This window comes from Ictidomys tridecemlineatus, chromosome 2 (assembly GCF_052094955.1).
Source record: "Ictidomys tridecemlineatus isolate mIctTri1 chromosome 2, mIctTri1.hap1, whole genome shotgun sequence".
NCBI classification, from domain to species: domain Eukaryota; kingdom Metazoa; phylum Chordata; class Mammalia; order Rodentia; family Sciuridae; genus Ictidomys; species Ictidomys tridecemlineatus.
This window is the reverse complement of record NC_135478.1, coordinates 206592029-206606573: the sequence shown is the minus strand read 5'-3', so window position 1 is coordinate 206606573 and position 14545 is coordinate 206592029. Positions and strand designations below refer to the sequence as shown.

Here is a 14545-nt window from a genome sequence, read left to right as displayed (position 1 = left end):
TTTGGGGGCTTATATTACCAGCATATAAAGTGTCCTTCCAAGAACAGATCCTTAGCAAAAATGGAAACAACCATCAGTATCCTCACCTGTAAAAAGACTGAAAAGGGGTATGTTCTTGATGTCATTGAAGAGCTGATAAGAGGAAGGAGTCTTGAATTAAAGGAATATTTCATTGCATACAAGGATAAACTTGATGGAGAAGGAGGTACTTGGAAGAAGGAAGAGAGATTCCTGTGTATGTGGGATGTATTCATTCCTAGAAGGGTGAGCATCAGTGTTCTCTGGATTCCAACCTAAAACAACAGCACTGGTCACCAAAGAAGTCAAGCCACTACCAAAAGGATCCCAAGAAGGAATGTATGGTTCTCCCTTTACCTCTGGAGCTCATGTCTGTCACTTCTTTTGAATTTATCCACAACTGACTACCACAACAGAAATCTAGAGGAAATGACAGTTGTTTTTTGTTTTGGGGGGTTTTTTTTGAGAGGTACCAGGGATTGAACTCAGGGGCTCTCGACCACTGAGCCACATCCCCAGCCCTATTTTGTATTTTATTTAAAGTCTGGGACTCACTGAGTTGCTTAGTGCCTCACTTTTGCTGAGGCTGGCTTTGAACTTGTGATCCTCCTGCCTGAGCCACTGGGATTATAGGCATGTGCCACTGTGCCTGGCCTAGTATTTTCATTTTTGTTGTAAGAAAGTAGAAAGCCAAGGACTACCAGTGTTCATATAAAGCATATAAAGCATGTAGTTCTTCCAAGCTTCCTTAATTCATGTACTCTCTCTCCCTACTCTCCAAGACACCAAGGGCTGTCTTCAGAGACAAGGACTATATTGAACTGGGAAAGTGAAACAGTATTTCCATATTTGTCAGTTGTTTGAGAGAGGTTGGCAAATATGGGATATCTCCAAAGCTTAAAGCTTGTCGAGAGGAAATAGAATTGTACAGACCAGTGGGCAATAAAGGTGCTAACCTTTGTAAATGATTGCAAACTGAGGACCTAGGTAAAGCTTCTTAAGGGGGTACAGATTAATAATTCTGAAAACATCATTCATATGACAATATAGAAAAGCAGGGGGTTGGACTGGGGATATACAGTTCAGTTGGTGAGTGAGTGTCTCGAATGCACAAAGCCCTGGGTTCAGTCCCCAGTACCAAAAAAAGCAGGGGTTGGGAGTGGACTTCACTGTGGAAGAACTACTGATAGTTACAGTCAACAAGCAGCAGTGTAAATCATATACTCTCTTTTGAGCCATATCCTCAGCCATGTACTTTTATTTTTTTCCTTTTTCAGAATGTTCTTGTCTTGGCTTGGGTGTAGCTCATGGTAAAGTGCTGGTCTAGCATACATGGGGCTAAAGACACATGCTGAATATTTACACATGTAATGTTATTTTCTGGATTTGCTTCAAAATAATCTTGGTGTGGAGTATGGATGGAAATTTAGATAAGAGATTGATTATAAACTGATAGTTATTGAAGCTGCTACATGGGAATTTTCTATTATCCTTCCAATTTTCAAAAATGTTTAAAATTTTCCATGATAAAACAATAAATTGTCAGTCCAGAAAATTATACTCATGAGCTATCTCATATTCAAACAACATCTAATAGCATATGAATATACATGAGGATAAGAGACTAACTGGTCCCAAATGTAGCTAGAATCCCAGGCCTCCCTTTTTCACCACTTCTTAAGGGAAAGTTGATTGGGACAGGATTTTAGACTGCACACCTTGCCTCAGCCAGCTTCCTCCTGGAAAGCAGGCCATCCCATGCCAGCATGGGCCAGAGGGCAGGTGCTGGGGGGGGACAGCCAGCTAGCATCCAAAGGAGGGTCTGGTAGAACAGCATGGAAGTCAGGCACTAGAAAAAACAGCTCAGTCTGTTTTTAACATTTTTTAATCCAAAAATACATAAAATTATATTTTCTACCCCAGGTTCTTAGACTCTGAAAAAGGGGGAGTAGTTGCCAATCTTAAGTATCCAGTAACACAAAGGCTCATCATATCCATCTCAGGAAGAAGAAAGAAGATGAAGCAACACTCAAACTGGGGAACCCCCAAATCAGGCCCATTCCCAGCAGAGGCCTTGCTGAGGGACTTGACCCACAACACTTCTTGGCTCTTTTGCCAAAAAAAGGGGTGGGGGGCAACCATAACTAGGCCCCCAAGGTTGGTGGTGTTCTTTTCCTGCTCTTTTGGCTACTGGCTGAGTTTCTTCAGAGCTAGAATGAACATAGGGGTAGGCCCAAGAAGATGGAGCCCTTGTAAAGCAGAGCTTTGCAGAGAGAACTTGGTGCTTGGCCTTTCTTTGTACTTGGCCCAAATCCACATTCAGGAGACCCAGAGGTAGGACCCTGCAGCCAGCCAGGCCTTCTGGGGCTATCACAGCTAATCAGTCCACATAGTCACCAAGGAAACCTGGGCCATCCAGTATTTGCAGCCCTGTTATTGCATGCTGACTGGGTGCATGGGCCAGGGCCTTTGTTCAGCACCAAAGCCTGCCACCGGTGGGGCCTGGGCCACAGGCTGCAGCTGTTGCTGAGACTGCCAGATGTGATGGAGCTCCTTGAACTGCTCCACCATGTGGTCTTTGAGGTCTGGGTTTGAGATCTGTAGGCGAATGCTGTCAGCTGACCAAGAAAGCTCCCCTGAGAACATCTCCAGCAGCAACCTGGCTGCAACAGGCACGACCTGGGGGACAAAGAAGAGACAAAACTAGTGGCAGGGCTGCCAGATCCCACTGAGCATGAAAGTGGTAGACTGCCTCCTCCAGCCCTAAGCCTTGGTCATTTCTTGACAACCAAGTTCTTACCTCCCAGAGAGCCCTGACCCCCACCCTGGGTCAAGGGCCAGCCCTGTATGCCCCAGTACTCCAGCCAAGTCAGTGGGGCTGAGGGGCACACCTGTACAGTAATGAGCTTCTTCTCTCTGGGTTTTCGGTCAGGCCACTCTTCCCCGAAACAGAAGAAAATCTCAAAGGGTGGTGGGGCATTGGTCTGGCCCTTCTGGAACAGGATGAGCTCTGCATTAAGATCAAGACACCTAGTTAGTCAGAGGCTAGAACCATGCCCTGGGGGAGAGGCAGCCAGGAGGAACTTGTGGAGTCTCACCATTGAGAAACTGCTCCAGGCTGAAGAGCTTGGTCTTGACCTCCCGCTGGATGGGGTTGGGGCTTGAGCCATGGGCTGTGGCACAGGGCCCGCTCCAGAACACCTTGCATTGGCAGAGACGGATGGCATACAGGTCTTGACCCTGCAACTGGAGGATGAGCCCTCGGTCTAGGACATCCAGCAGCTGGTTGGTGTAGAAGCGTTGCTTGTCACTGGGGATGTCCTCAGGGCTGGGGAATCGCACTTGCTCCAGGCTCACAGGACCAAAGAGTTCCACCTGCTCTTGGGTGGCCTCCAGTTGGCTATAGAAGAGCCGGCAGCCTTGTGGGTTGCTGATGGTAAGGGCACAGGGTGGCCGCCCCCGGTATTGGAACTTGATCTCCAGGTCTGTTACTGTGGGGCAGAGGGGCAGGCCAACCCAGCCATGAGCCCCCCAACCTGTTCTGCAGCCAGGAACAAGCCCAACCTCAGAGGCTCTCTCACTTTCTCCCTCCCAGCTTCCCGGGGGGGCTGGCATACATACTTTTGTTCTCTTTCCCGTCATCCTCCACCTTCCTTGCCAGCTCTACCACAACCTCCAGCACTGTACCCACCCCCAGCACACCTGGGTTCCTTACAAGGCAGCATATGGGGGCTGATCAGCAGGTCAGGCAAGAGTTGCTCTCCGGTAGGGGGCAGGCTGGCATCCAGGGGCCCAGGCTCCAGGTTCGGCAGGACCCCAGGGAGAAGATGCCCAAAGCCAGCAGGGTCGCCATGAGGAGGTGCCAGGAGGTTGGGGGGTGGAGCTGGGGGACCCAGCCCCACAGGTGGCTGGAGAGCTGGTGACCACTTGGCATCTTCTTTGGGTAAATAGGATGCCATTGGGGGGCCAGGCTGCACTGTTTCTACAGTGGGGTGGACAGAGCCATTAAAGCCACCTCTAGAAAATGCCTCCCAGGCCCACCAACTCCCAACTCCTGCCAACCCTCAGCCTCCTTTCAGCCCCCTCCCAAGTACCTATGGTACTTGTCACTTCTTATGCTAGACTCCCAACCATACCACCTCCCAGCCCCACCTGTGATGCTCAGGCCTGGTAACATCCTCTGGAGCTAAAGAGAAGACATGGGCAAAAGAGAAGAGAAGAAGGCAGAGAGAAAGGAAGGCAGGTTATTAAATTGTTCTGATGCTGAGAAAATAAGGCTGGAGAAGCACAAGGCTGTCCCCTCCTTTCTTCAGCTCAGCTGAGGCCAGACCCTACCTCCAGAGAGTCCAACCTTTATGAAGGTCAATCAGTCAATGTGACATGCTGTGTAACAACACAGCCCAGGGAGGGACAAGGTAAGCACTCTGTTCCTGTCCTTCAGATCCCCAAGAAAATAAAAAAGAGCCGCAGAGGGCCATGGGCTCCAGAGGAAGGGACTGCTCAACCCTAAAATAGGGGAGGGCAGCAAAGCCCATTTCATCGATCAGTGGTCAGTGCAGGCAGCTGGATGCAGCCCCCTCCTCACTGCCCTGCCCCCACGCACCTCTTCTTCTTCCTCCTCCTCTTCGGTACATACACTATAATCCTCAGTGGGCTGAGACTCTGCACAGCAAGGGAGAGAAAAGGACAGGAGGGGAATCAGTGACAATGCAGGAGTTGGGCCATCCAGGCTCCATTTGGGCAGCCTGAGAGGTTTCCCAAAAGTCCTGCTGGGCCTTCTGCCCTCCCCAAAGCTATCCAAACACAGGATGAGATGAAAGGCACCACCACCAGGAAGTGGTAGGGACCTCTCCCCTGACGCCAAGACCCCAGAACAATGGAGGTGGTGAGGAAGAACCATCTGGGCCCCTGAATCCATTCCAAGCCCTGGAGTAATGACCTTGCAAAGCCCCAGCACCATGTCCTAGAAGGGCCCTGGGCCTTCCTACATTCACAGTAAGCCTCCCAGGTGGTCCATACAGGACCAGGCATGGTACCTGTGGGAGCAGGGCCATTGGAGCAGACCTCGTAGATCTTGTAGGGTTGAGGCGGCATGTCCCGGGGCCCATCATAGATGAGGCGGAAGTCCCGGCTCTTGTTAAGGGCACAGCGCAGATTGGCCTTCCATTTGGCTGGATCAGCCTCGTCCACCCCCTCAGTATATTTCCCCGTCTCCTTGGCCCAGGCCTGGGACAGGAAGAGAGGACAGTTGACCATGGAGAACCTCACTCCTTGAAGCCCCAGCTATCCTTTTCTCTACCTTCCTGTCCTACAGGAGTCCTTGCTGAGATCTGTGGCCATAGGCTGAGCCTTGTTGAGCTGAGGGACTCATCTGCAACAGGTGGATGTGAAACAGTCCTTCTCTTGGGGTTCCAACAAGCTCAATAAACCCCGCGAGCTTTAAGAGGTATCCACGATTCACTGCTCCTAGCAGGGCAAAGAGGTATAGTCTCTACATAGGACAAAGTTACATGGTGGATATGGGTACATAATCTGGAGCCAGGCTGGTATCGAAACCAGCATGTGCCACCTGCCATGTCACTCTGCCTCTCTTTGCTTCATCCTCCTCATAATACCTATTCACAGGGTATCAGTGAGGGCTCCAAGAGTCAGTGCCCATAAAGTACTCAAAACTGTGCCTTTGTATAGAATGGGATGGGTGTGCTTCAGCTATTGGTATGCTGCTCCTACTGCTGCTGCTGATGGTGATGTTGAGGATGCTTGCTAAGGTCTATCACTGAACTACACCCCCAGCTGCTATTATTATTATTTTTTTAATTTTAATATTTATTTATTTTTTTAGTTTTCAGCAGACACAACATCTTTGTTTGTATGTGGTGCTGAGGATCGAACTCAGGCCACACGCATGCCAGGCGAGCGCGATACCGCTTGAGCCACATCCCCAGCCCCAGCTATTATTATTTTAGATGGCAGTTTGGTGATGTCAGGATTACAAAAGTTTCTACCCTCAAACACAGCAACTGGGTTTCTATAGAATTATATAGACTAGCCAGGCACAATGGTGCATGCCTGTAATCTCAGGAGGCTGAGGCAGGAGGATCTCAAGTTCAAAACCAGCCTCAGCAACTTAGCAAGGCCCTAAGCAACTTAGCAAGATTCCCCCTTTCTTTTTTTTCTTCCTTGTGGTACCCAGAATTGAGGCCAGAATAAAAAATAAAAAGGGCTAAGGATACAGCTCTGTGGCTAAGCACCCACAATCCCAGGTATCAAAGAAAAAATTAGACTTAACACAAAATTTTATACATGCAGCTTATTCACTGTAGCACTATTTGTAAAAGCAAATGATCTGTGATATCCAATGTCCATAGTGGGGGCTGGTTAAATTATGTCTAGCTGGTTAAATTATGATCAGCTCATAGAATTGAATATGCAAGAAGAAAAAGGAGGGGACTTTTTATACACTGGTTGATCTTAAAGAAATATGAAGTGCAGACAGTATGTATACTGCTAGCATTTTTGTGAAAAGCTGGGAAAAGATAGGAGGTGGTGTTTTGCTTGTCTGCATGGAAATCTCTCAGGAAAGATAAACAAGAATCTGAGGTTGAGGCAGGAGGATTGCAAGTTCAAAGCCAGCCTCAGCAACTTAGTGAGGCCCTAAGAAACTTAGTGAGACCCTGTCTCTAAATAAAATACAAAAAAAGGCTGAGGATATGGCTCAGTGGTTGAGTGGCCCTGGGTACTAAAACAAAACATGGAATCTAATAAAACTATTGCCTCTAGGGAGGGGAGTGGATAGCTGGGACAAGGGTGCAAGGGAGACTTTGCTGTAAATCATTTTATACCATTTTCACTTTGAATTATGTAACTGTTATATATTGAAAAATAAGAAATGGATTTGAAAAAGAACTCTGAAAAGGGAAGATTAGGAACAAATATTAAGAAACATGTATCCAAGTTTTAAAAATAAGCATTCTCTTTGACCCAGAGCTATCCCCAAAGTTCCAGTAACTATCCCCAACGAAACCATTTAAAGGTTAGGACTTAAGAAAATCTAGATGAAAACATGGTTTTCAACACTGAAACACAAAAAGCAGCCTAAAGAGTACAAAAATTGGTGTTGGATGCTAAATCTTTCCAGTGGAATATTCAACAGTCACTACAAGTGATGTGGGCATATTTTGGAAAGGAAAACTAGTTCTGATGTTGGGTAAAAATGGTCCAGGTCCTGGGTGCCCTGGCCCATGCTTATAATACCTACTAGCTACTCCAGAGGCTGAGATGGGAACATTGCAAGTCAAGGCAACCTGGGCAACTTAAAGAGACCCTGTCTCAAAATACAAATCTTTTATAAAAGGAGGGGCTGGGGACACAGCTCAGTTGTAGAACACTTGCCTAGAACACTTGAGGTATGAGTTAAATCCCTAGTTCCACAAAAATAAAATAACAAGAAAGAAAAAAGATTTGTAAGTTATAAAACAATATATGGCTTGATTCTAATTTTGCATTCCATATACACATAGAAAACTGGAAATTATCAGCAGTTATATTTTCTATTAAAAACCTATTATATTTTTTATTTATTTATTTTTGCATTACAATTCTTAATATACCATTATAGCATAATTTATCATATCTCTGATTATATATAAGATATGTTGACACCAAATTCACATCTTCATACATGTATTTTGTATAATGATGAGGGTCTCCTTCTACCATCCATGCTATTCCCCTTCTCCCTCCCTTTCCCTCCCACCCCTATTCCCTATCTAGAGGTAAACTTCCTCCCTTGCTTTCCCTCCCAACCCCATTTTGAGTCACCTGCCTTATATCAGAGAAGACATTCGGCATTTGTTTTTTGGGGATTGGCTAACTTCACTTAGCATAATCTGCTCTAATGCCATCCATTTCCCTGCAAATGCCATGATCTTATCCTAATATTTTCTATTATAAAAATGATAATGGGGACTTCCTAGCATTAAGATTATGGATGAATTGGTAACCTCCTTTAATCTATGTATACTGAATGTGTGCTCCTGGTTAATGGTATGAGGCTAGAACCAGGGGTAGGTAGAAGTCACTAGAGGCTTTCCCAGGGACTTTTGGTCCCAACTTTGCTCTGAGGACAGGTTAGAAAAGGTAACCCTATGGCTATGTTCCCCCTTGTCTCCTCCTTGTGGTACTTAGAATTGAGCCCAGAAGTACTCTCACATTGAGCTTCATCCCCAGACCTTTTATATTTTTTATTTTGAGACAGGGTGGATCAAACTTGGGATTCTCTTGCCTCAGCCTCCCAAGTTGTTAGGATTTGAGGCTTGTACCATTATGCCAGCTCCTATGTCCCCAGTCTAAGCCTGGTGTCACCTTGGCAAGGCAGCTGAAGACTGGCTAGCCTTGAAGAGATGTGTGTGTGTGTGTGTGTGTGTGTGTGTGTGTGTGTGTCTCCTCTTCCTAGGGGTGGGGGTGGCTTTAGAGGTCCAGGCAGCACCCTGCCCAACCCTTACCTTGAAGATGGTGTTGTCTCCATCCTGGCTGGGACCATGCCTGGTGGCATGGCGCCAGGGGATGTAGAAGAATTTCCTTTCCCCGTTGACCCACTGAAGCCCTGGGTACTGGCAACTGTTCACCTGGGCCACCAGCCAGGGCTTCAGCCGCACCCGGCGGGGTGGCGGGGGAGCCCCAGGGGCTGGCTGGTTCATGGCAAAGGGGTCTGCAGGAGAAAGCAAGGGGGAGCTCAGCAGATCGGCAGCTGGACGCTCCCTGCCCCAGGTGGGGGGAGCCTGGAGGGACAGACAGCCTCTCCAGTCCATCCAGGTGTTCAAGGCCAATTCTCCTTTCCAAATCTCGGCTTTCTTGTCACAGAGTCACTGGGTCTGTGCTTTGTGTCCAGAGGGAAAGGAAGGAAGTGATTTCATACTAGGGGATGCTGTGGGCAGCCTCACCAGCTGGGGCTTCCCTTCTCCAACTGCTAACAGAACAGAACCTAGCTGCCCCTTGGCTCTCAGCTGCCTCCCTTCACAGGTGAGGGCACTCCTCATTCCACAGTTAACAGCTGCCTGACACCTGGGACAAAGCCTGGCTCCCTTGCTTCCAGGTGGGCCAACAGGTGTGAGCACTCCCATAGGATCTGACGTTTCCACCCTAACTGATCCATTCCATCCTTGCTCAGCTTCTCCTCAGCTTCTCCCCCCTCCCTGTTTTTCTCACCCTCTTTCCTCTAGGAATCCCCTCAACAAATCCTGTACATAAGAATTCCATCTCAGGTTTCTAGGAAATCTGGCCTTAGACAAAAAAAATAGAATATATGAATGAAAGGAAGGTTTCCACACCTACTTCTCAGAGAATGTGATCTCAGTTATCCTCAGGGATGAAGGATCCCCTCACCCTGATCTCTTCAGAGAAATCCCATCAGTCTATCTACCTCCAGCAAGGCTGGTGGCCATTAAGCTTACATCTGACCCCTCTAAAGCCATCCGTTTCTTAGCTGCTTCTTCCTGCCCCTTCTTCCACTGGATAAACGTTTGTTCAGCGTTTAGGAAGCCCCTTGGGTGTGCGGGCTTGTACTGCCCACAGATGCAGGAAGTACAGAGCCAAGATCTCATAATTCCTCGTGGGTACCTGGGCCCCAGTCTCTGCCTCACTGGAGTCAGGTCAGCAGGACACATGAAGTGCCCTCCCTTCCACCTGTTTGTACCCCCAGAAACTGAAATTCTTCACAATCTGGAGCCCCTTCCTGCTCCTGGTCAGTTTTTCTCCTTTGCTTGCCCCTAAGTCTGTAACCCCAGGGTCAGTGACCAAAAGGAGAGAGCCATCATACCAACTGGACTCAGAGGGGAATGTTGCTCAGCAAGTAAGAAACAAAGGGCTGAGCTGGACCCTTTGTCATTCCAGGCCTGCTTGGGCCTTGTGGTACAGAGCCTCAGTTTCCCCTGAAGTTTTTCTGCAGGTTTCAGAGCAGTGCCCAGCTCAGCTACAAGGGACCCAAGCAAAGTAAGGACAGACCAGACAGGGAGGATAGCAAGGCTCCCAGCCCTGCCCCCAGGCCTCAGAAGACTGTGGCTCAGTTCCTCTTTCTATATTAGCCTCCACCCAGCCCCAAGGGAAATGAAAGTAGTCTGATGGGACATCTCAGACACCTGACTCACTCTGGACTGAGGGAGGGAGGGGATGCAGAGAAAACTCACAAGTGAGTCCCCAAAACCAAACTTCCAACCACCCATCCCTAGCCTATTCCCTACCTCCCAAGCCAGCAGACAATCACAGCATATTTGGTGTGGTCCTCAACATTAAGGAGCCTCACTCACCCATGTTTTTATTTGTAGCCCCAGAGTCCCTAGTCCTACAATGGAAGGATGACTGTGACCAGTAGTAGGCAATTCTTCTATGATGCCAAGTGGGTGGGCAAGTTACTGTGTTGACCCCCACATGCATGGCCAGGTCTGAAGCTGGAGGAACGGTTTTGCTGGGAGACCAGAAAACCCCCTTTGCTTCCTGCTGCTGGGGCTAAGGAGGAGCAGGGGTGAGTCCTGCCATCTGGCTCAATCCAACACTTCTCTAATTCAGAGCAAGTTTTTGAAAATATAACTTTGGCTTCAGTGTCAGAAAGCTGTAGTCCCTTGAAGTGGTCTAGGGACAAGATATGGAGAAAGGGCTTCCACAACAAGCCCCACCATAGCTAAGAAGGTCTGTAGAAGGATCTTCAGACTCAAGAACTTCTGACTATGACCAGTTCTTGAGTAGGATCAGGCTCGTCATCCATCTCCCAGGAAGCTTCCTCCTGCCCCACAGTGGGCTTAGATCTGATTCAGATTTTCCCCAAAACTGTTGAGTTAGGACTTCCAGTGTCTGAATACATCTGCCTGGTGGAGGGTCTGGAGGCTTGAGGTGAAATTTATGCAGCCCTGAGGATTGAGCCTTGGAAAGCAGAGTAAACCAAGAGCTCCTCCAATACTTTCCATAGAAATGTTGAAAAGGGTGTGGGCTGCTGAAGTTCTGAGGGAGCCCCCAGAAGCTGGCAGTCCTGAAGCCTCTGCTGGGGTGGAGAGACCCCTCAGCTCATCCTAGGACCCTATTAAAGACCCAGGAGAGGGCTGGGGATGTGGCTCAAGTGGTAGCGAGCTCGCCTGGCATGCGAGCGGCCCGGGTTCGATCCTCAGCACCACATACCAACAAAGATGTTGTGTCCGCCGAGAACTAAAAAATAAATATTAAAAAATTCTCTCTCTCTCTCTCTCTCTCTTTCTCTCCCCTCTCTCACTCTCTCTTAAAAAAAAAAAAAAGACCCAGGAGAGGACACTTGAGCAGGGGGAAACACCCAGGCACCAGGGAGCTGTAGGGGAAAAGTCAGCAGTAGTGGAAGTAATAGTTGGCAGAACAGCTGGTCCCCCTGCTTCCTCCTGAGGTTCTGATTCACAGGCCTCCCTGCAAACTCCACACTCAACTCAAGGAGAAGGCAAGGGATCCCCTTAGCAGAACCCCTAAAACCCGCCCCCTCCAGGTGAGCCCACTTCTCGGTTCAAGCCTTGGGGCTCTCCGCGCGACGATGGCAGCCAATGCCCAGCACCCGGCCCCCGTCAAAGTCCAAACACATTGAGACTCCGGGGCAGCAGGTGCTGCAGGAAGGGTTAGGGGAAGGCCAGGGTGCAAGGGGAAATCCCAAAGTAAGTCCTTTGGGTAGAAGGGGTGATTTCCCAACAATTCCCTTGTCACTAGCGGGGAGTCTCTCGATACCAGCGCCCCAGGCCTGAGCGCTAAAGGGCGGGGGCGGGGACTGTGCCTCTGGTCCCGGGGCTCTCATCTAAAGACCTCCAGCGTCCCTCACCGGCCCAAATTACATCCTTTCTGGTCCTGCTCACTTATTACCGCTCTGGGGTCCAGGCCAAGGCTGGCCCTCGCGATTTCCCGCGCAGAGTGGGCGCGGGGTTGACCACCCGCACCCCCGGGGCAGCCTGCGGCGCCGCTATACACCTTAGTACCCGCAGTACCTCTTCAGGTTGGTGTGCCCTCGCTCTTTCCCCGCCCTGTTATGCCAGGGCAAGGCCAGGAAAGTCCCCTAATCCCACCCCCGCTCCTGGGTACCCGCTCCGGCCCCTCCCGGAGACCAGAGACTACAGCGGCTGAGGAGTGCGGTGCACAGGTCCTCACCATCTCCTCCCCCGCATCTCGGCCACACTAGTCTCACTTTCCCTCCACTTTTAGACTTGTTTCCTTCTCAAGTCAATGAGAGCTACCCCAAAATTACTGCACCCCGACTCTTCTCCGCTGCTAGGAGAGTCAGTGTCTACTTTTCTGGGCCGTGAGTCAAAGGATACAAGACAACTCCATCTGACACCATCTTCCCCCAAACGCTTTTCATTGGTTTTAAGATCCTGGCAGAGTGACTGCTTGAAATGTCAATTTCTTACCCGAAAGGGTGAAGAATGGCCGAGGTAGAGGGAACGCTCTGATAGGGTTCGTGGCGTGGGGTTGGAGTCGGGGCCTCCCTCCACGGTGTCCCCAGCTACACTCCTATCAGGCGCCAGAGTGCTGCTCCCAGTCCTTGGCAATGGCGAAGCAAAGGGAGAGACGCAGCAGAGCAGGCGCCCTCGACAGTGGTGCCCACTTCTCGGTTCAAGCCTTGGGGCTCTCCCCGCGACGATGGCAGCCAGTGCCCAGCACCCCAAGCTCATCGACGCGTGGGAGGCACCTTGGAGGCATTCAGGCCGCTGGGCACGCCCTGCGGTAGGTGCCCACTAGAGCTTGGGCGCCAGGAGGAGCTGGACACGGACCCCACCCGCCCTCCCGGCAGGTGTCCCGGAGGTGCGAGCTGTAGTTGAAGCCGGGGAAGTGGGTTGGCAGCAAGAGGGTACCGCTCTCACTGCGCTCAGGGTGCGCTGGGCGGCGGCGCCGAAAGAGTGCGCTGCGGCGGAGACCTACCTGCCTGCGGTGCGCCCGCTCGGCTGTGCCCGCGAGCACCGGCCGGGCGGCGGGGCCGAGCTGCGCCCTTCTGGAGCTGCGCCTCCCGCGGGTGGATGAACCAGCCTGGCACTTCCGCATCGCGCCGCCCACGCCCCTGGGCCGCCGCTGCGGAGCCTCGGTGCGCAGGCAGCGCCCCGCCCCGCGGAACCACCCCGAGCCCCAGAACTGACCCGGCGACCGCGGACCTGCGTTGAGCACCCGGCCAGGCCCAGGGCCTCCGGGGAGATTCCAGGCAGCAAGGTTCCCTGGACCAGTTACTGGGCTCCTTCAGAAATCTGGAACCGCAAAAACAGTCAACCGACAGCTGCCCTCCACCTGCTGCAATGCTCGGGGACCCAGGGCTTCCCCAGCCCGCGCCCTCCAGGAGCCCAAGATCTGATGTACGCAGGTTGTCATTGGAGCCACATACCAGGGTGCCTGAGGCCACAGATAACCCCAGGCCTCCCCAGCACCCACTGGCGCCCCTTGGGAGCGTGGCCCTAGCCCTGGACTTCGAAGCTCCAGCTTGCAGGGGAGGATCTCTGGGCCACTCTCCATTTCTCATCCTTAACCCCACACCTGCCTCACCCCAGCTCCTCTCTTAGTGGAGGTGGCACTGGCCCCAGACCCACCTTTTCTTTCACCGCTACCTTCACCATTGGTTTGCCTTTACAGACACTGTTTTGGTTGCATAGATGGGCCTCGCTGCCAGCCTCAAATTTCACATATTCTGTTCCTTCTGGAACATTCTTTACTTAATAACTCTGGTTCTTCAAATTTCCTATCAGCATCTCCTTTCTTAGGAATTCTGCCTTGACTTCCCCTCCTAGATGGGGGTTCCAGGACTGTGAAGGTCGTCCTCCTTCCTCTCTTCCACTGGTGATTTTTTTTTTTTTTTTGTGGTGCTGAGGATTGAATCTAGGGTTTGTGCATGCGAGGCAAGCACTCTACCAACTGAGCTATGTCCCAGCCCTCCACTGTTGCTTTTAATGTCCAGCCTAAACAGGGGCCGCTCCTATCTTTTCATTGTTTGTTTACTATAGTAGTTTTTATTTTTTTAAAAAAATTTTAGTTGTATATGGACTCAATACCCTTACTTGTTTTTATGTGGTGCTAGGATTGATCCCAGTGCCTCACACTTGTGAGGCAAGTGCTCTACCACTGAGCCACAACTCCAGCCCAGTTTATTTTTACTTTTATTTATTTATATGGTATTTGGGATGTTCAAGTTAGGAAAGTGCTCTATCACTTAATGAATACATTTCCAGCCCTGTAGTAATTTAAAATTTTTTTTTTCTTAAAACAAAGTCTTGCTATGTTGCTGAGGTGGCTCGCACTGAGCTCAAGAGATCCTCCTGTAGTCTCCTAAGTAGCTGGGGTTACAGGCAGCACGCCCCCCAGCTTAAAACTATTTTTAATGAATACAAGTTTTCCAACAAAATTGTTTAATTTTAGATAACAAACGAATTATGTAAGTTCTAGATAATACTATTTACCCTTTAAAATTTAGAGCCTAGTATTTATAACAAATGTCTAGTAAGGTCAGAGAACTCCCTTCTCTACTGTCTCTTGAGGAACACCTGGTTGGTCT

At 50.0% G+C, this 14545-nt stretch overlaps 1 protein-coding gene across 4 annotated transcripts; it reads right to left on the bottom strand.

The window, feature by feature from the left end:
• Positions 1–1885: 1885 nt before the first annotated feature.
• On the bottom strand, positions 1886–13069 carry Irf5 (interferon regulatory factor 5). Of its 4 annotated transcripts, none has more exons than XM_005331123.5 (9): positions 12934–13069; positions 8523–8728; positions 5055–5244; positions 4622–4680; positions 4171–4204; positions 3734–4000; positions 3117–3509; positions 2910–3028; positions 1886–2697 (listed from the first exon to the last, which is right to left on the bottom strand). In XM_005331123.5, exons 2-9 carry the CDS (start codon positions 8715–8717, stop codon positions 2452–2454), a joined length of 1503 nt encoding a protein of 500 aa, XP_005331180.1. In that variant the 5' UTR covers positions 8718–8728; positions 12934–13069; the 3' UTR covers positions 1886–2451. The 4 variants fall into 4 exon arrangements, with proteins under 4 accessions (XP_005331180.1, XP_040147382.1, XP_040147385.1 ...); XM_040291448.2 differs by lacking the exon at positions 12934–13069 and adding an exon at positions 12423–12916; XM_040291449.2 differs by having other exon boundaries at positions 2486–2697; positions 2819–3028; positions 12934–13044.
• Positions 13070–14545: the final 1476 nt, after the last annotated feature.

What these genes read in the sequence shown, in the direction of transcription:
- Irf5 (XM_005331123.5), bottom strand. Translation starts at nt 8,717, where the DNA reads ATGAACCAGCCAGCCCCTGGGGCTCCCCCGCCACCCCGCCGGGTGCGG. An exon ending in CAGCCCCCATATGCTGCCTT is followed by an intron (nt 3,510 to 3,733) that starts GTAAGGAACCCA and finishes TCTGCCCCACAG; the next exon opens with TAACAGACCTGGAGATCAAG. An exon ending in CCTGGAGCAGTTTCTCAATG is followed by an intron (nt 3,029 to 3,116) that starts GTGAGACTCCAC and finishes ATCTTAATGCAG; the next exon opens with AGCTCATCCTGTTCCAGAAG.